General features: G+C 35.4%; 1 protein-coding gene across 1 annotated transcript; it reads right to left on the bottom strand.

The window, feature by feature from the left end:
• Positions 1 to 271: 271 nt before the first annotated feature.
• Positions 272 to 2339, bottom strand: LOC147517606 (rRNA-processing protein). The gene is made up of 3 exons (XM_086589771.1): positions 2041 to 2339; positions 1150 to 1262; positions 272 to 881 (listed from the first exon to the last, which is right to left on the bottom strand). Exons 1-3 carry the CDS (start codon positions 2216 to 2218, stop codon positions 603 to 605), a joined length of 570 nt encoding a protein of 189 aa, XP_086445897.1. The 5' UTR covers positions 2219 to 2339; the 3' UTR covers positions 272 to 602.
• Between the last annotated feature and the right edge of the window lie 20146 nt (positions 2340 to 22485).

Genomic DNA, 22485 nt, shown 5'->3' with positions numbered 1-22485 from the left:
TATATATTAAGCACTTGATTTGTAAACACCTAAATACATTTTCATTATCTATCGGCTTTAGCATCACCTGCTGAAACCTACCCGTTGTGTTCAGGTGTGTTTTTTGCCATGTGATTCTGTTGTATCATCACCAGAAGTTTGCCCGACAATTTTATATCAAACTTGATTTAAATTTTTCTAGCTTTCAAGATAAGCGTGGTAAGAGACTAAAAAACAATCAAAAGGTCATGGGGACAAGGCACAAACGATAATGTATTATTTCCCCAGGAGATTGAACCCAACTGTGAAGACAGTAAATATCAAATTGAATTTTACAGGAAAATTCGGTTCCTCATAATCAAATGCATTCACTTGATAGGATACATAGAAAAGAAGTGCAGAACAAAACAGTTAAAAAGCAGTAACGTACAAAAGTGGCTAATTGATAGCTCCACAAACAATGGTCTGAAAACCATGAGTTTCAATAGTGATAGACCTAGATGAACCTTTACAAGATCATATGATGTATTGATGTCAATTCGAGTTTTTAAATTCTAAAAAGGATGACTGGATATGCCGATTCTGCGTGCTCAAGTTCCAAACATGAAGCATGCTCAAAACATCTACTTGTTAGACCCTTGAATACTTTCTAAAAGGTGCTCTATTCTGTACTTCATGACGGGCTGACCAAACTTTGTCTTCTTGTACATCTTTGATCGCAATTCCTTTCGCTGAGCTTCAGTTCTTTCCCTCGCTTCCTTTTTTGTTTGGAAGGATGCTTCTTTCTCCAACCTTGCCTTCTCTTCCTCCTGGCGCTTATTCAGACACAATTTTTCCACACTCTGTTTATTTTTCTTCTTACTCTTTTTGTCCATGTTTCCAGAAGATTTAGTTTCCTCTTCCTGTGGTTGAAGGTAGAGGCCATTAATAATTTTCTCCATATCTATAGAAAAAATTTACTCGGAATTTAAATGCAATAACAACTAATAAATTTACAAAATGGTGACCGCTTGACCCTTAAATTCATTAGGTTGGTGAGCAGTTGTGAAACTGTTTTCACACCCTACGGAGACTAGCCTAAATCAGTAATATTTATATGTTTTCACGACATGCCGCAAGAACAATTGAATGTTAAGAGTCAAAATTTGTCAAGTAAATAAACAAACTAACCTCTAATATTCTCATAGCCACAGAAGGAGAATTCTGCAGTTCGCTTTGCTGCTTCAACGACTTCTTATACTTGTTGACACATTTGGAATTCTTATAAAATTCCCTTTGCTTTTCTGGGGAAAGTACAATAGACCCGGGTCAAGAAGCAGACACGAGTACACAATCAGTTTGCAGGTAGCACATAAAGAATGTGCAAAACATAGTCAATAAGATACAAAAGAGATTCTAGAACGAGTCAGCTTTTGGGCCAGTAGAATAGGACCTAAGCAGAAAAATGCATATCGTGAGCTTAGGAAAACCGAAGACCTAAATGCTCTTATTACTTAGAACTTCATATTCCCCTCTTTCTCTATAGTTTATTCTGTCTAGGAAGACCATCGACGCATATACTTACTAGATACTACTTCATATTTCCCGTTTTACATATAGTCTACTATGTATAGGAAGAACATCGCCCTATATACTTCCAAACTTCATATTTTCCCCTCTATCTATAGTCTATTCTGTATAGGAAGAATATCGACTTATATACTTATTGTCTCTTCTGCATAGGGAGACCATCTAGTCATCTACTTACTACTTCACATTCCCTCCACCCCCCCCCTTTTCTCTATTTTTGTGTAGGAAGACCATCTACTTAGTACTTCATATTTCCCCTTTCTCTATAGTCTTTTCTGTATCACCATTACTTTAATATGGAAGCTAGAATACTATTTTAACAGTCTCAACTATCACCACAATGGAATTATACTCAATTCCTCATTTACTAACAATTCAATCAATAAAAACATAACATCACTAGTAAAAAAAAACACACCCCTTTATGCTTTCTAAACATTTATTTCTCAAAATGCATAAAAAATTATAATTGAGTATGGAGAAAGTTATTACTTATGAGAGCTGGATTGTAATTGTTGTTCCTTGATTTGGCATTAGCAAAAGCTGCAAGAGATAAACCTCCCCCACCTAATCTCTTCTGATTCTTCTTATTCATCATTACTGATTTGGAGTTTTTCATATTGCCTCTATTTTCTTCACTGTGGTTATCTTTAGTGTTTTTCTTCGTCATCGTTTTAATGAAAATTTCAGCTCGAGACTAGAAACTTTGAAACCCTAATTTTGAAGCAGTGGAAGAAGATAACAGTATGAAAAGGGATTGCATTGAAGCAATCTTTAAGGAGTTGCACCGTGCAACTTATGGTATGAAATTTCGTAGTTATACTTATGGGCCCATTAACTACGTAGGCTAAACAGCACAAAGGCCCACGGACACGTCCAGACTCCACTCGGAAAATCTGATTTTTTAATTTTTATACATTACAACTTTGTATTTAGCTGCACTAGTAAATGGGTTACGGAGATATTATAGTAAACACTTTGTGCCTGCATTTGCTGCAAAACATCTATTATCTATTTGAATGATAGTTAGAGCATCTCTAGGTGGTAGTATAACCTGTCAAATTCTTCATATTTGAAGAAAAAATTCGGAATTTCTCGGAATTCCATCTCTAGGTGGCCTCATTCATGGTCGCATAACCTGTCTGTTCGCATTCTTGTTCTTGTTAAATGAATCCGGAGGTTTGGATGCGGATCTTGGGCGACAATAGTAATGTCGTAGCGCCCGATTACTAATGTCACCCCAAGTTTTTTTTTGACTTTGACCCTATTACCCAGCGCCCGATAATCTTGGGCGCCAATCGCTAATGTAAGCCCCAAGTTAATTTTTTTTACTTTTTCAATTTGGTGCGACAGTGGGAATGTTGCGTGAGTTTTTTTTTGAACTTGGGGCGACAGTGGTAATGTCGCTAGCGGACGGTGATCTTGGCCTTGCCGCCCGATTAATAATGTCGCAGGTCATCTCCAATGAATTTTGCGACCACGAATTTGCGACCACCTAGAGTTGGTCGAAATTTGCTACCGGATTCTGTGGTCGCATTCTTCAAATTTGAAGAGTATGTTACCACCACCTAGAGATGCTCTTAAGTTAGCAAACATTTATTATCTAAAAATAAATACCAGGAAACTTTTTGGGCGTTTATTAGAGAAAATATCGGTTTTTAGTAAGTTTTTAATACATCCACCAATTTTTGTGAATGCATTGAAAAACCAGTGTTCAACAAAAAATATAGTTGTGAAACAAATGAAGAAGGCTAGTGTTCAACAAAATAAACCACTTTCATTGATAGAATCACCATACATATATACCACAACAATAACATCAATCTCTATTTATAACACACATAGTGTTATTTTTTTTTTAAAAGAAGGGAAATCAAGGTTGTAGCAGCTAGCATTTGAGACAGTAAAAGAAGATGATTTTGACCCATCACGACCCATTTAACCAAATTCATAGCCTTTCTGAATGAAAACATTTTGTTGGTTTGGTCCTTTGTTGTTTACACATTGAAGACCTTATGGACAACACTTCAAACACGCCAAATCAAATGATTTATTCTCCCAGTGAATCTGATGGCTCACACGTTCTGCATCATAAGTATTTTCCAACTTATCATAATGGGAAGGAATTAATACAATCTATGCACAAAAGTCTTTAACTCTCCTAATAGATTCTAATTAATAACAACCCACAATAGTGTATAAACATAGTTTAAATTTATTTAGAATGTAGACATAACAGAAGATTATCGAAGGAAAAAAAAAGACATAACAGTAAAGCCGAAAGGGGTATCTAAATTCATTTAGAAGAAGAACCACAAAAGGCAAAGATCCTCTAATTGAGAACTCTCTAAATTAGACTTGAACCAAGGTCAACACATGTGATGAAGATTAAAGATGGGATTTACAGATATCTATCAATCACAAATAATAGTCAGTACTCAATCAATTGTGTTTCTTTATCATTTATCAATCAATTCAGTTGTAACAAGTGTAGTATGCACTTTAAATTATTAAACATATGACAACAACCAAAAACTCGAAAAGAAAATAAGAGAAATAAACATGAATAATTTCAGGTTAGATCAATACCTTGATTACAATAAAGTGAGAACTCTTGCACATGTCAATTGACAATGGATTGGTGGAGTTGCCTTTGATAGTGATTTCCATCCCTAAAACAACGATTTTGTCCTTGTTACATTATGAGCTAGTCGTTGTTGACGTCTTTTTTGGCATCTTTGCTATTCTCTGTAAAATCAGTTTGAACATTGCGATGCGCGCTCTTATGTATCCTGCGAAAATAAACCACGACGAACTTAAAACATATATAAGTAAATGCAATGAAGATATCAAAACAAAACATTTTTTCTGAGATAAAATGGAAGGAAGTAATGGAAATTACGAGCGACATATTAAGAAAATCGAATAGTTAAGATTTCAGCATGTTGTGAAGGTCGATCACATACAAAAACAGGTGAAAGTTGCATACAATCATTCTCATTCGAAAGGAACATAGAAACCAACCATGCTTCCATTTAACCAAATTGAAAACCAATGAATTTTTTAGAACCCAACTAATGTGTCTCTAATCTCTATAGAGAACACGGACCCCATTCAAGAAAAACAATTAAAAAAAAAAAAAACTAGATTATCTGAAGCAATGAAAATATTAGTAAATGAAAAGAAGACCCGAGTATGTTTAGAATGGTAAATGTGCGTGTACACTGCATTTAAGAATGTGACTAAAGAAACGAAAACACTTACTGGATGAAATTAGGAAGACTATGATTAGGGGAAAAAATTATAACCTCTTCATGGCAAAGTTGAAAGCGGCAAACGCAATATGATTGGTGTACCTCCTTCAAAATGAATCGTAATTCATTGTTATTAAGAATACACGTAACTGAAAGACAAAGAAGTTGTACATGGTAATTCAATCACTAAATCAGTGACTACATAATTTTTTTTTTATTGGCAAGCCTGTTTTAAATGAGATCAGTAACTTTTTGATATGATGTTGGTGGGGTTCGAGCCTCAGATCTCTGGTATCATCACCCAAAGGTTTTACCGACTTTGCTAGTTGACACCTGCAAAAACTTTAGTGTTGGCACTACTTTTCTTACACGTCACCAAACTATTCATAATCAAAGGCGCATAAACGTAGCACAATAAATGGAATTCACCACTTAGGTTTATAATCTAATGAGTCCTAGGGAGCCTCTAAAATGCTCCAACTAATAATCTTCAAACAATTTACTTACCTCTAGAAAAATTTGGCTTACTACAGGCCCTCTATTTAACTAATTTCTACATTGTGATTGGTACAATCCAAAACTCAATTGTATCATATATATATACTTGTATTTCTGATTTTGAAGAGACCGCTCTTCTTTAGTTTTTTTTTTTTTTTTTTTTTTTTTTTGGAATTATAGCAAAATAGTATGAATTAAAAGTAGCATCAACAAATAATCAATGTGGATTAAACTATTGAGTTGGCAATGTTTCATATGATTTATTCAAGTAAGTTTCATCACAATAGTGGGCGAAAAACAAAAAAATGAAGAATTATCAAGTTTTCCCACAAAGTGGAGAGAAGAAAATTTTTCGTGCATACCGATTGATTAGAGAATGTATTTTTGTAGACAAGGAGCACATAGTGAATTGATGCTTGAATGTTGCCGTCTGCACAACAACAAACCAAAAAATAAAATATAGAACACTGAAGCAAAGCGGCATTAATTTTTTTGCATTTAAGAGTTCAGTTTTGCAATCAAAAGTAAGAAACTGAAATTAAAATTAAGAATCCCCATAGAATTCAGTTTGAAGTGAAAAGAAGAATTAAGAGGGAAAAAAAGTAAATAATGAGAAAAATACATACTAAGAGCATCTCTAGGTGGTAGTATAACATGCCAAATTCTTCAAATTTGAAGAAAAAGTTTGAAATTTTTCTGAATTCCATATCGAGGTGGCCTCAAATCCGGTCACATCACCTGCTTGTTCGCATTCTTGTTCGCAAATTTGGCAATTTGGATGCAGATGCGGAGCGACATTGGTAATGTCGCGCGCCATTGCAAATGTCACATCCATATATCTACATTCATCACCTTCTTCATTTTACATACACTCAACTCAAATATTCTTATCAAACAACTCAACCATTTCACACACAACACTCTCAATGTCACAACCAAAACAAGGCAGGGGTCTAAGTTGGACAAATGAAGAAAATATTGCTCGTACTAGAGTGTGGATTGAGATTGGAGAAGATCCTATAGTAGGGAATGATCAATCAGGACAAGTTTATTGGGAACAAATTATGGCTAGGATGAATAAAATTCAAGGTTTTGACCACAACCGTAAGTGGAAGGGAGTCTCATAACGTTGGGCGATTCTTTTACCGTTCTTCAACAAATATTATGCTATACTAAGAAAGCTTGAAGAACAACCTCCAAGCGGGTGGGTACGTGAAGACATTGTAAGATTCGTTTTTACTTCGTTTATATACTACTTGATATTGATTTTTTTTTTTAATAAACGTAGCTTACAGACGCGACAACAACTTATGCGGCTACTACTGGGAAACCATGGATATGGCAAGATTGTTATAATTTAGTAAAAAATACGCCAAAGTGGCAAAGAACTCAATTATGCAACGAAACACTTGCTCCAAGACCAAAGAAGAAAGCAAGATCTGGAGATCTTGAAGGCTTCGATTCTTCACCCTCAACCCCAACCCCTTCAACGCCTCACTCTAACCCTTCACCTTTACTGCACTCGGAATACAATCTTAGCAGTACCGAAGGTTTTTTGGAGAGGTCGGTTGGTAGGAAGCAGAGCAAATAAATTGAGAAGAACAAAAAATTTGCTTCTACTATCGAGGGTAATGTTGCATCCACTGCTAAAAATATGGATGAATTTCTTCAAGCTTTTAAATAAAGCTGAAGAAATAGAGATGAGATTCTAAATGGGCAATTTCAAACTATGATGAAATTGAAGCAAGAGAAGACACAAAAAAAAATTATTTTTGAAACAAGAAAAACTCCATGTTAGAGAGGAGGAAAATGAGGCTAGGTTGTTGGCAATGTGACTTGACAAACTCAATCCTCGTGCGCGGAGGGTTTTAGAGCTAAAACAAGAATCAATTGTAGCTATCAAAATATGAAAAAAAGACTGGATCAAGTACTACAAATGAAGCTTCTGACGACGAAGGAGCCAATGATGAAGAAAATGATGACTGACTTGATAACTAGAGTAACTCTAATAGTATGTAATAAGGGTGATATGTAATAGTTTCCTTTTGTTTATTTATTTTTATTTTATGTTTTTGCAATCATGTATTAGTTGTCGTTATATTAATAAAAATTGCAATTCATTTGCTAAATCAAATTGATCAAAGGAAGTAAATTAGAACTTATCAAAATGGTGTGAGCTGTCTGTAACATCTATCCCCTAAATACCACTCCATATCACATACCATTCCCCTATAAGAAATGAACAATGCGTATCTACAATCATTCATGCCGATGTCCACAGATGTCCACCAAGGCCTCCAAACAATAAAAGCCTGTGTGCTAAGCTCGATTTGGGTTCGGACAGAAGTTATGTTATGACTGATCTCATTGGTCAGACAAGCTCGACGAGGTCCGTGCCAAGCCCTGAGCCTAGGCCTCTCATCAGTGTACTCTGTGAGGATAGAATTTGCAGCACGAAAATACTCATAAAATCATACCTTTAAGAGAATGACAAACCCTCCTATCTGGGGACTATTAACAACACCAGTCTGCCGATAATCCCTATCTAAACAACGTAACAAATTACAGTATATGGCTCTACCAAAATCAATACCGTCCAACTCATGCAAGTGCTCAAAGTTGGCTAGATACCCCAAGTTAATCGTGGAATGGCCAGAAGGAAGAAACAAGACGCCCATCAAATATATACAGAAAGCTCTTACATAATCATCAACATGTGCTTGACCATCATCAGAATCAAGTGACAAATAATTTATTAAAAACTACAGCCCATCATCATTAGTCAACGGTGTAATGTATGCAACCTTGATACCAGAAATCCTAACACCAGCACTGTCATATGACTCATCGGTCAGACAAGGGAAGAAAGTCATTATTTGGGCACAACTCTGGAATTCAGTGCTACATCCCAACAGCTGACCTAATCCTATAGTCAAACTAGATATCATACAAAAATCTAGTGGAGTGAAGCCCAACTCTCCCTGAGGGAAGTGAAAAGTATGTGTCCTATCCCACCATCTCTCAACTAAACTATTGATAACTCCCTAAATGTCAGTCTTATTGTAAGGTATGTCAACTAGATGACCAAAGGGAGTCGCTAGAATTGCATCTCTAACATAGTCAAGTGTACCGACTTTTTTAATATCATCCCACTACGTCTTAAGCGCACGTGGAGTGCACCGAACCAGATACATAACACATCTCGATGTAATGCATAAAATAAAACTAAAATTAAAAATATATATATATATATATATATATATATATATATATATATATATATATATATATATATATATATATATATATATAATGCATTTAACTACTAAAATCAACTACTACTGCTAATATATGAAATTAAAATACATACCTGTTGTTCAAGAACAACTCTTGAGACATGCCTATCATGAAACCTCATAGACACCGGTCTAAGATGGTTGAAATCCATAGCCTCAGCAGGAAATTCAAAATCGACTTGCTGATACTGAAGAAGCAAAGAATCGTCAGGCTCAGCTCCTTGATTTCCAGCTCCAGAAGTGCTTGGTTCATCATCTAGATCACCTATGGGATTGCTCCAAACGGGGGTAATATTACCACTATTTTGATCTTCCTCACCGTCACCACTCCATCTTATTTGGTTATTATAGACGTATTCATCGTCGGAATCCATTTTTTGGTTAGAACTAGAGAAATTAGGTTGAAAAAAAATGTGTGAAATGACAAAAGTCCGACTGTCGCGCGACATTTTAACAGGCATAGCACTCGACAGTACCAATGACAGAGTTGTTCGAAATTTGTGACCAGATTCTCCAAAAATTTTCTTCAAATTTGAAGACTATACTACCACTACCTAGAGATGCTCAACATTTTAAATGATTGGCTATTGGTTCAATATAAATCGTTCTGATGGAGAGCAAATTAGAAAGCGGTTTTGATAAAAACGGTTTTTCTCTAGAAATTAGAGTTGGAGAGATACGAAGAAAATGTTTTATTTTGCAAAAGTATGCGAAATGGAGCCTATTTTATGATTAGTTTTCTACTTTTTTTAGGACACTCGTAATGACCGATTTACCCTTTTAGTGAAGAGCAAAAAGAAAGTGGTTGTCTAACTTTCCAGTACCCTTTTCATTTAAAACTTTGTTGTAAAACTGAAAATACGAAACTAATTGAAAAGGCAAGTTTTAGCATTATATCTATTCTACTATATAATTAGAAAGTCCCGGATTTCAATTAGTTGTCGAATTCAGCATTTTAACCCAAACTTTCTTTAAAAAAGGGTACCCAATTGTTTCACCACTCAAATCAATTTTAACCTGTTATATGCTGGGCAGTTTGGTAATTTCGGTCACCTTAACTAAATTGACTTTCTTTCCCAAACGTCACAACATTTTATCCTTTTTACCACTTCACCCAAAATATAAAGAAATTGTTTTGTTACTTCCGATTTCTAATTTCCAGAATCAGTGTGACCTTCTGTAACGCCCGTATTTTTAAATACGTATTTTTAAATACGTATTTTTCTATTTATTTATTTATTAATTTAATTATCTATTTTCAAAATTCGTCGGGTTTGGACTCGGAATACGTGGGCCTGGTTTTTGGGCCCGAGTCTGTGTTGGGCTTGGGTTTCGGACCCAAGTATATAAACACATTTTTTCTAGAAAATAGGGTTAAGAGAAAAATAAAATAATGAAAATGGAGGCAGAGATGAAAAATTTGGATTTACGGCGTTGAGCCAATTTAATCGGACTCGGAGGAATTCGTAGGAGCTGTTCATACAGGTGAGTAGCTATTTTGCTATTTCACCGGAATACAGAAACCGTTTTATTGTCCTATGTTTTCACTAATTTTACTGTTTATTTCTCGGCGTCCTGTAGCATTGTTAAAACCTGTTGTATTGGACTTCGTGTCTTTGTATTATTTAACTTTGTTAAATTTCGTTTTTGTAATTAAAATGATTGAACTGTTGAAAGTTTTGAATTACTGTAATGGCGTCGCCTACCCGTTTATATTTTGGAACTCTTGTTGTTTGTTAGTCGATTGAATGGGGTTATGGAAGCTGGAAGGAGTGTTAAGGGGTGCTGTTAAAGCTTGGAAATGGCGTTAATGGCGTCGCCCAAACCGAAACAGAGTAAACGTCCCCATTGTTTGGTTGGAACTTGTGGTTAGGATGGTTAGGATGTTGTTGTGGTGGGTTTGTATTAAGGGGAGGAGTGCTGCGATTGTGGGCTGTCGAGTGAAGGTTGGGGAAGCCATTAATGGCGTTACTGATATACTGGAGTTGAACTTTTGTAGTTTTCATTGGTTGGAATTCGTCGGCTTGGAAGGGATTGTGATGTTGGTTATTGGGTGTGTGAGGGTTGTGTGGGGCTGTCGATTAGAGCTTGGTGGAAGCCATTAATGGCGGCGGGATTGATTCCTAGATCTAGTTTTGGTGAGGGTTGGATTGTAGGATTTGGGGTTTTTGTGTTTACAAATGTTGTTTGGTTTTGGATTTAGAGTAAAACCGCTTGGTTAGATTGGTGGTTGTGTGGAGGTGGTGGTGGCCGGATTTGGGCTGCTGTAGGTGGAGGGAGATGATGAACAGTAATCCGTATTGGGCCTTGGGCCTTAGCAAGTTTAATTTGGTTGGGCCGACCTTGTGTTTGTTTTAGTTGGGCCTTTGTTAGTTTAGTTCTTTGGGCCAAACTAAGTTTCTAATATTTTTGTTTGGGCCAACATTTCATTTGTTTCTATGGGCCGATTTTATTAAGTTTTTGGGGCCGGTTTCAGTTTAAGTTTTGGCCCGAATCCAAATTATGTTTTGGGCCAGTGCAGTATAAGTTTTTGGGCAGTTTTCTAATATTGCTTGGGACCAGTCCATAGGACGTAAAATAGATCTAAATGGGTCCTTCAATGTTTAGACTTTCGGGTTTTAAGGTTTGGTTGTGGCCAGTTGGGTCCGAACCATGACCTTAGCCATGAGCCATGAACCATGCACCCTTGACCTTAGCCATGAACCATGGCTACGACTCTGAACCTGTCGAATACGGAAACGACAGTTTGACTTTGACAATGATGAATTGACTTTGACCAGGACCTGTTGACTTTGACCAGGACAGTTTGATTTTGACCAGGACAGTTTGGCTTTGACCAAGACATGTTGACTTTGACTTTGACTATGACATGTTGAGTTTGACTTCGACCATGATGCGTTGACATTGACCGTTGACCTTGACTTTGACCATGATATGTTGAATTTGACTTTGACCAGGACGTGTTGACTTTGACCATGACATGTTGAGTTTGACCTTGACCATGATGTGTTGACCTTTGACCTTTGACTGTTGACTTTGACCGTTGACCTTTGACCGTTGACTTTGACTGTGGAATGTTGACTTTTCTAGTTTTTCACATATTTGATTATATAAAATATTGTCGATATTATATAACTTGGTTGGTCATTATCTAATTTAGATTTGACGTGAGTAGTGTGTAAAAGCATATATATATATTGGGCTTTTGATTGTGGGGATTCGCTTTTTTTATTTGTCACGTTTTATGTGTATATTATATGGACACATATAGTAATAAAATCTTTGTGGAAGCTTGTATAATTTGGTGGTCATTATCTAAGAAAGATTTGACCTTGATGTTGTGTATTTTTGACACGTGACGATATTGAGATATTAGGAGATATTATATTCCTAATACGTTATAATAAAAATGTATGTGATACGTTGAAGCATTGTGACATGAGATAATATCTTTGGGATATTTATATTAATGCAATATCTTGGAGAAATGTATATACACTCCATTATTTTTATATGTGAGATGCTAATATAGTATTGGTGAATATTTGCTTACGGGAGTGTGGTGTAGTGCAATAATATATTGCACGTGAAAGAAACGAAAGTGACTATGAGATATAATTGAGATGTTTCTAGATATTATGGCTTAGTGCAATAAGGTAATTGACACGCACGTGATATAGTAGAAATGTTTATGAGTCATTAATTATGACACACTGAATAAATTACATAACGAAAATCCTAGAACCCGACTACCACAACTCATGTGATTGGCCCTTCCGGCGTTTGAGTTAATCTGAATGGCCTTCGGGCGCCTTTCGGCGTTCGATTAAAATTTGAATGGGCCTTCGGGCCCCTCCGGCGAAAGCCCGAATAGTGGCTTGATTATTCCGTTAAGCGAAAAATAGAAGCGATGATGCAATATTTTATGCGAATAGTGGCGGTGCTTACATAGATTTGGCTTCCGTGTGAGGATTTACGGTGTCGCGGCATCCATTTCGAGGTGGTTACGCCGGAGTGGCTCATTATGTAAAGGGAGGCATGTGGATGTACATGTTCGTTGGGTAGCGGCGATTGGTAGCCAGGGAAACTAGGTAAGACATAGATACGACGTGATTTTAGGGACACACAAAGAAAGCCTAAACTAATATAATTATGGTAATATGTTGGTAAATGATATATCTCTAGATAGATGATTTGTATATGGTTGGCTGGTTATAGTTTAGTTAGAACCTAAGACGCCTCGATGGAGGAACTACATGCCTTATTTATTATGAGTATAGTTTGTTGTGTGGTTAGTGGGAAGTTAAGGCGCCTCAGTGAAGGAACTACCTGCCTAGATTATTGTACTTAAGAATCTTGTATTAGTCATTGAAAGTTAAGGCGCCTCGGTGGAGGAACTAACTGCCGTATGGATTATATATGTATATATTTGTATAAGTATATGTTGTTTTTAGAGCTACTCACACCAGCATTTTTATAATGCTGACCCGATTTGCATGTTTGCTTATCGGGTGTGTTCATTCAATGAACATAGTTGATAAGTTTTGACAGGTTTAGTGTTGAAGAAGATTGGTTGCTGCTTGTGGTTTGCGTTAGCATTGCATCTCAGGATAAGTTTTGTTTTCCCTTGAGGTGATATAGATTTTCAGTTGAGATAAGGTTATTTGCATTTTCATTTATAAATTGTTTTTGGTAATGAAGATGACTGTTGTTTAAGTTAAAATTTTTATTGGTTTTAATTATCCGCATATTTTAAAACTGTTTATGGGTTTTTGGGAGTTGGTAGTGCGTCACACCTCGGAGATCGAAGAGTCGGGGACAAATAATGTTTTTCCGAATTCTGTCGAAATTCGGGGTGTGACACCTTCCCTGTCTTTATCTCACAAGAAGGAGGTCTTGGAGCAAATGGTGTTTCAATGAGAACAAAAATCATAGGTATGTGTTTCTATTACTAATTCATTTTCTTTTCTCACTGTCAATCATAGGTTTCTCTCACTCTCTCTCTACCATTTGTTGTCATTCTAAATGCACACACTGTAAACCCATTTGTACTTTTGATAAACCTAAAAACTATGTTTTACCCTACTTTATGCTAAATAACACTAGATAGAATTGAAGTAAACTACATTATTCTTACGTTTGAATTAAAGTTCTACTCTCAATAAATCATGCAATATAACTAGAGTAAAGAATTCGTTTCACTCCTAATCCTTTAGATGTTTATCTTAATTCAACATGTGACAAACAATTTAACAACGTGAGAGTAATAATTTCTAAATACAACTAATATGGAGAAAACTAATTTGAATATATTCTAAATTAAACTAAGGCGATTAGATATGAACTTGTGAATATGAAGAAGGAATTAGAGAGATTCAAATCTACCTTGATTTATACCTAACATGCTAGCATAGAGTTTGTTGCAAACCCTAATCTTTACATTCAAACACAAGGTTCAAACATAAAGATTAGACCTTTAATGATTTCTAATTACTTATAGTATCTCTAGTCATATAATAATTAGCATGATAGGAAATTTAAACCCATTCTCATGCCGAATTAACTATCATCTAGCCTAGGTTAATTCTATTTATGTCTAAATAGATAAACCTAGGCTTGAAGCTCTTTTAACAACTACTCTACATTAATATATCAAGTCCTCATCAAAGCTTCAATCAAATCCCTCTAATAGAGGTTTAGCTATGATTCATTAGACTATCATGTAAATAAAAATTAGAAGAAGACATAGTAATAATAATAAATTGTATTAAACTACAAACTTGAAGTGTTTTAATGGTGTTTAAGACTAGAAAACATAAAACTAAATTATTAGAAACTATGGGGAAGAGGTAGGAGAAAGAGGTAGAGTTTTGCCTTAATCCTCTTTATATAGGAGAGGATTAGGTTTACAATTTTGTGCATGGGCTTTGGAGTTGTGTTTTGGGCCACAAAATCAAGCCCAAAACCTAATCACTTAAGTCCAAAAAGGGTTTCTCTGCTAGAATATAGTGCAATAGCTTTTTTGTCCACTTTTACAACTCTGATTAGGTCAAGGCCTAGACAATTAGAAAGCTCTTTCTGAGCCGGTCGTTTTGACATATAATAGGCCAAATTCCGAGGTCTAAATCCAAAAATACGGTTTGCTGAAGTTCTATTGACGTTTTTGTTCTTTTTCTGCCCGAGTGACTTTGACTTTCCATCTTTGACTAAGCTTTAAAAAGCTTTTTCTTTTTGGGCTTTAACCATAGAACTTCTCCAGCAAGCAATTTAACTCCTTTCTCTTATAAAAGTGTCGTATTTCTTTATATAATTAATTTCAATACCTAAAAATACACAAAAACACGTAAACAATACTAACTATTATTTATTATAAATATAATTGGCCTAAATGTAATACTATTAAGGGGTTAAAACTACAGTTTTAGGCTTTTATCAGCTTTCTATCTTAATTCCACACAAACTTGCACCCAATTCTAAAAGGCTTAGGCATGATTTTTGTTTCTTTCTTATAATATTTTTTTTCGAGTAATCATGTTTTAGAATCTTTAACCACTAATTTCTGCAATATATGTAGCCTATTGTTCTCATTTATTTCTTCTTTTCTTCTTTTTCTTTTCTACAATTTACTGATTTCTCATTTAACCCCTTCCACCCTACTTTCGCTAAATGTATGGTCTTCTAATCTATTGCCCCAATATTCTCTTAGTTTTTTTTTTCTTACTTAAAGTGTAATTTTTTTTAATAATGTGAACAAGTTTTATAAATAATTAGGACAGACTTGCAACAAGCTGCGCCACAAGTCATTTCTGAATAGCAAATCTTATATTTCGAAAAACAAACTTGTTAAAACCACCAGTCATAACGTTACTGTCCATAACTTTCTGAAGTCTCTTGAGGAGCTCAACATACTATTGTTCCAATAACCCAAAAGTATCAAAATTGAATGGAATAAAACAATGTTGGTTAGCCTTACAAGCTTCCTCGTGTTTCTCTATCTTCCCTGTTACTGCCCTCTTAGCACCTCTTATCAGTTTATCCTACCTCAAAGTCACCATTCCCCAACCCTACCAACGGAGAGACTCTAGTTATATCAACACATACATGTTTTCCCTCATACCAACTATAAATCAAGACATTCGCAGGCCGAAGTGTCGATCTGCTCTCATTCGTATTTGTGAGAAAGTTAATAAGAGCCTCTTTCTTCACTTGTACCCCAGCCCTCCAATGACATCGATAGATAGGAAAATAAAATAATGCTAAACTAATAGAAAAATAGCATGATTATACACCACGTGATGGTATGTTAATTGTTTGATGTCATTCACCAAGTCGGCATTAGTGGTTGTAACAAACAAAGTTGTTCCTGTTTCTATTATTATATTTATATGCTTTTCTTAATCTTTAATGAAGGCCCCAATTATTTTCGTTGGTTCATGTGATTTACCTTTTTCATGCCGCATTGGGTTAAGTAGCAGTAAATCATGTTCAACGAAATCACCTCTATTCAATTGCAATTGAAGAGGTGAGTTCAATGAATTTTAATATTTTTACTATTCCTAAGTTCAATTTTCTGATTTATTTATGCTTAGGCTATAAATTTTGTATATGCTTAACTTCCGGAATTTAGATAGTCTTTGTTGAATTAATCCCCACCTTGCGATTTAATTTTTTTCCTTCAAATTATGACGTGGTCTCAATTCTTCTATTGTATTGCCTCAATGCATGTGATTGCACTCTTAGTTGAAATATATATATATATATATATATATATATATATATAGTCTTTCTCTAAAAAGTAGCTACTTAAGTTAACTTTAAAAAAGTACGTAAGTAAAACTTCACCTACAAAATGAATTCAATCCTATTTTTTTGTGGATATGATATACTCAATATTAAGATCATCTTTACAAAATTTCAGCGCATTTGGAAACCTCTAACATTGGCAAAAAACGATTACAAAAACTTAACATTTCTGGACCGTTAGATTTCTTTTTAAAGATGCCAACAATTTTTATTTATGTTAGAGGTTTCCAAATGAGCTGAAATTTTGGGAAGATAATCATTATGCTAAGTGCTTCATAACCACAAAAAAATAGATTTGAATTCATTTTGTAGATGAAGTTTTACGTACGTACTTATTTTACGTTAACTTAAGTAGCTACTTTTTAGAGAATTATCACTATATATATATATATATATATATATATATATATATATATATATATATATATATATATATATATATATATATATATCGGTTTGTCTAGGGTGCCACTCTAAATCTGCCACTCTTATCTCACTCTTCTCCTTAGCCGTCCGATCCCACCTCAAGATCATCAAATCTAATTCACTCAAAAACTGTGAAATTTCAAAATTTTGCACTATTTCAAAAACAAAAAAAACGAAAAACTCGATTTCCATTCCATCTCAATTCCATCTCGAAAAAACGAAGGGTTTGGGTTTTCTCCATCTCAATTCCAACTATTTAGTTCGATTTTCCAGCACCCAAATTGTTCGATTTAGGGAAAAAGGTAATATTGTTCCCATTTTCTAATTCCAATTCAGTCCGGATGTTGTGTGAGTCTTTGGGTTTTGGTATCGTGTTCAATCTTCTAAATATGACCCGGTTTACTTGCTTGGTAGAATCGACAACTTGGGTATGTATTAAAATTTGTGGTTTTCAGTATGAAATTCAAATTTGTTGTATGTTTATTAAGTAGAAATGTCAAAAATTTATAGCACATTGAAATCAACAAAATCAGTTTCATTGCAGTTTTTGCAATCTTTGGATTGGAAACAGTAAAAATTCTAAGTTTTGTTGAATTCATCATCTTTATATGCAATAACGAAATCAACATATTTTTTGAGATCTCTTGTGAGGATCTCCTTCACTTTGGGACCGCAGAGTAGAGAATGTCTTTGTCCATGCTTGTACTCTTTCTTGCAAGATATTATTTAAGCTTTACTTCTACTAACTAAAAGACAAAATTAGAGTAGTCCAATTTGATTCTTGTGTCGAGGATAAGGCTTCGATCTATGGAAAAATTGTCAAGTTTTCACCCAAGAGATTTGTGCTTTTATATGGAGAGCATACACTCTATTTTGGACAAGGTGTTTTTTTTTCTTCTGTTGGAGACTTAGAGGAATCGTGTGTCTATCATAGGACCTACATGTTAGACAGGGTAACCATTTAAGTAGGTCATTTGATGCAGGATAAATGTACCTTTAACCAAAAGTGTTTAGGAGTTAAACATAACTACTTAATCCATGTTAGCATTCCATATTACTTGTGAACTCTAACTTCTGTATGTCTTAACGACATACGGCAAATGCAGGATGTGCTTGATGACGAGTCCTTCGTGAAGTACAAAAATGGGTTGATCGCAAAGAAACTGGAGAAGGACCCTTCGCATTTCGGCTATGAAACCCGATCATCTTTTGTGGACAAGAGGTAATAAAGCCGCTTGTTAATATGATTTCTTTGTTATGTTGTAATATCGATCATTGGAACATAGCCAACTTGAATTGTCCTACTTGGGAGTTGGGACTTTGTTAACATATTTTGTACTAACCGCATCAATCTGCCTTCTGTTAATTTTTTTGGTACTATGTGAAATTTAATTTGTGAAGGAAATGATGATTATACTATGTGAAAATTAGATTTGGGGGTATATTTTGTACTAACCGCAGTTCGTGGATGCGAAAGTGTACTCTTGCCCCTTCTATTCTCATTGAATTTAAAGAAATTGACGTTAATGGTTTGATTATGTGTGTGTGTTGTGTTCGATGCTCACAATCAAATAAATATTTGATCTTTTTTTCTTGCTACGTGATATGTGTTTTGGATGCCAAGTTGGGTGGAGAATCATAAAGGAACCTCACTACACTATATTAGTGTTTACAATCTAATAAGTGGTTGTTCCTTTTTTCGGGGGCCAATATTTAGTTCTCGTATCGCGACCGAAGTGTTCCGGTTTGATGTCTCATCCTCCGCCAATCCCGGTGCTATTGTACCGCAACACCAATTTGTCAATGTTTTTGCAAAAATTCTTCCGAATCTGTTTATCTAAGCAAAAGGAATAGAAGGATATCAAGTTGATATCAAGTTGTTTCTAGTATCTGTAAATTGTGTTGGAGCTTCTTGCTCAAGTCTTTTTAGTTTGGTACTCTGTTTTGGTTTCACATTTCTTTTCTCGCATGATGATCACTATGGACCTTTGTCAATGGCTGTTTTCTAAAATTAAGTCCTGTACAACCATTTTTCTAATTAAGAGTGTCAACTTGTTGACTTAATGTTTGTAAGTTGAAACTAATAATGAAATCGGTGGTTTGTAACTGTATTTGCATTTGTATGTATCAGGGGTTTCGAAAAGTTGATCCAGAGAAATGGGAGTTTGCTAATGAGGATTTCATAAAGGATCAGAAGCATTTGCTTAAGAACATTCATAGAAGGAAGCCTATTCACAGTCATTCTCATCCTCAAGGGTCGAGGATCAGAAAAGAGCAGCACTAGATGATGAAATAGATAAACTTTCTAGGGAAAAGACCTCTATTCAGACCAATCTTTGGAGAGTGAAACAACAGAAGTCCAAAACAAAGGTTCAGTTAGAGGAGTTGGAGCATAAGGTACAAGAAAGGGAGTAGAGGCAGTTGGGCATGATGAAATATTTGGCAAGAGCAGTCCACAATCCTACTTTTGTTGAACATCTGGTTAGAATGGGCAGTTCCTCTATGAGCATGGAACATCAGCTGAGGCCCTTAGTTATATGATCGATGTGTAATTTTCTTCCAGAGAATTCATGTACATAAATTTCTATCGGATCACTCTTCTGAGTTATTTTGGTTTGCCGTGAGGAAGTTGCTAGGGTACTGTATTTTATTTTGCCTGTCAGAGTTTTGAAACTGTGAAACAGCAACACAGAGTTTTATTTTGCCTGTCAGAGTTGGTCATTGATGAGCAACAATCTTGGTTTAAAGTCTTCAACACACTCTGTTCATCCAATCTCCAAATGATTCCCCTATATATTATTATCAAGACTTTAGTGCCGAACTTTAAACTTCTTGTAGCTCATCTGAAAATACCCTTTTAAATCGGTGTTGCATTATATTTTACTTTATACATCCGAATGTATGTGTGTGTTCCTCTATCTTTTTACTTTCGTAGTAGCTTATACACAATTAATGATTACTTAAAATAAGAAAGAGAAGCATAAGAAAATACAAAGATTTGAGGCGATTGAGACAAAAAACATGACCATTTCTCACATATGTATAAAATGCCTCCTACACTATAAATTAGAGAACGAAATGTGTGCAAAATCCTAGACCGGGACCGTTCTTGGTTGATAATGTGTTATCATCACTTTCGAACTTTGAAACTAATCATTCTCAATGCCTAATCATTTTGGATTTGAGATTTTGTCTGAAGAAACGGTGTGGCCATGCCGTTTGGGACAAAGTCCATACTGAGACACGCCATTTTTTTATCAAGTTCAAATCCAAACGATATGGCCACACCGTTTGGACTTAGTCCCAAACGGTGTGGCCATATCGTTTTGATTTGAACAAAAAAAAATGGCGGTCTGCTTGGACTTTGTCCCAAACGATTATGGCCACACCGTTTGGACTTAGTCCCAAACTGCATGGCCACACCGTTTGGTACTAAGGCCAAACGGCATGGCCACACCGTTTGGACTTAGTCCCAAACTGCATGGCCACACCGTTTGGTACTAAGGCCAAACGGCATGGCCACACCGTTTGGGACAAAGTCCAAACAGACACATTTGATTGTTGAAGGTGTTTGATAGGTTTGTAACATACATTGAGCAATCAAATTATTGGAATCCATTCCAAGGGGAAAATAAGTTATCCCCAAGGTCGATTAGTTTTTCGGTTTCTTCCATTTTGCAAAATATTTGACTTAGCTGTAGACAAGCCAAAAGAGTGAAAATAACTAAATAAGCCACTTATAGTTCGGTACCGCTTATAGTTTTATACTGAAAGGCACAGTTGATACATGAAATTCATAATATATGAAATTTCTATTTCTCACTCCTGAGTATATATAAGTACAGCCACAAGACAAATACATGAAAAACTTCAGCTCATCAACCTTATTTATAATCAAGCACAATTGGAATTTGAGCACAATTTTTTCATGAAAAACTTTAGCGCATCGTCTTCATAATCTACTTCTTCTTCAACAATCGCATCTTGATATTGTTGATACTTCAGCCTCAGTAAATTCCATCTCATTCATTCCTTCGCCATTGTACCAATGCAAGAAGACCTTCCTACGAAACATAACTGTAAATTTTTGCACATAACTGTAATCCAAAGCAATTATTGTGAAGCTACATCCAAAGCAACTTAGGATAAGTCATCATCGACAACGCCACACGACATCCAAAGCAACTTAAGCCAATAACACCTTAACCAGCCACTTGATAATACACAAAACCGCTAAGAGAAGACAGACCAACAACAACTTAAATATTAACATTCCGATTGAGTGAATTTCCGAATCAGTCGTTATCCTCCTTGTGCAAATAGAAGCTCGACTCGGTTGGGGAAAATGTGGGAGCTCGACTCTCATTTATATTCAACGACGACGAGCTTCCACAATTATTTTCTTCATCCACCCACTTAAAATACCTACATTTCTTATCCTTAGGCAAACGTTTTCATCATTTTTCGCAAAACACGTAAAGATCGTCCAGGATTCATTTGGGTATTCGAGACTCTATTAAGAATTGAGCTTCCACAATAAGGGCACCTCATTTATAGATCGAATTTCACTGTAGAAGGAAAAAATTAAAAAATTAAAAAATATCAAAATATGCAAATGTAAAATCACTTGAATATGTAATAACTATGGAACCCTAAACCAATAACATTAAAAAACAAATGAACAAACAAAAGTTAAACAGAATATGCTAGTTCAAAACTTTAACAGAGTTCAAAACTCTGACAGAGTTCACCGAATATGCTAGTTCAACGAACTCTGACAGAGTTCGCCGAACTCTGACAGAATTCAAAACTCTGACAGAGTTCACCGAACTCTGACAGAATTTAGAACTCTGACAGAGTTCAAAACTCTGACAGAATTCAAAACTCTGACAGAATTCACCGAACTCTGACAGAATTTAGAACTCTGACAGAATTTAAAACTCTGCGAGTTCAAAACTCGACGAGAATCACGGCATGAAGAATCTGACGAGTTCAAAACTCGACGAGAATCACGGCATGAAGAATACGACGAGAGTTCACCGAACTCTCGAAGAGTTCAAAACTTCGAGGCGAGAGTTCACCGAACTCGGCGAGTTCAAAAACAGATATACTAATATGCTAATGGCAGCCACCATTTTTTTTTTTTCTCGTTTTACAAACAGGTATGAAAACTAAATTTGAGATTTAAACCGACGAGCCTAGAAAATATTCCAAGGCACTCAAAGTTGTATATTCTTCATACATGAATATATATGAGCTAGCCATACAGATTATACCACATTACCATCACACACACGATACATTACCACCTACATAACAAACCCGTATTGGGTCAATTCATAACGCTTGAAGGAATGTCTCGCTACTTAGAAGTAGAGACTATACAGGGTTAACAAGCGAAAAAAATTAAAAACAAAGACAACGAAAATAGGAACGGAATGCACAACACAACAACATAACGAGTTTGCGGTGAGTGAGTGAAGTGAGTGAGAATAAAGTGTGTTAATGGAAGCATACCTTAATTGGAACTTCGAGGACAGAGTGAAGTTCGAGAGAGCTCGGTGGTGGATTAATGGCTGAAGGAATTGGGTTTTAATAATAGTCGATCCCTCTTTTTTTTGGTAGATGCTTTTTTTTTTTTTTTTTGAGAAGTTGAGAAG

The sequence above is a fragment of the Coptis chinensis genome, chromosome 2, assembly GCF_015680905.1.
Source record: "Coptis chinensis isolate HL-2020 chromosome 2, ASM1568090v1, whole genome shotgun sequence".
NCBI classification, from domain to species: Eukaryota; Viridiplantae; Streptophyta; class Magnoliopsida; order Ranunculales; family Ranunculaceae; genus Coptis; species Coptis chinensis.
The sequence above is the reverse complement of the archived record's forward strand: the minus strand, read 5'-3'. Positions and strand labels throughout refer to the sequence as shown.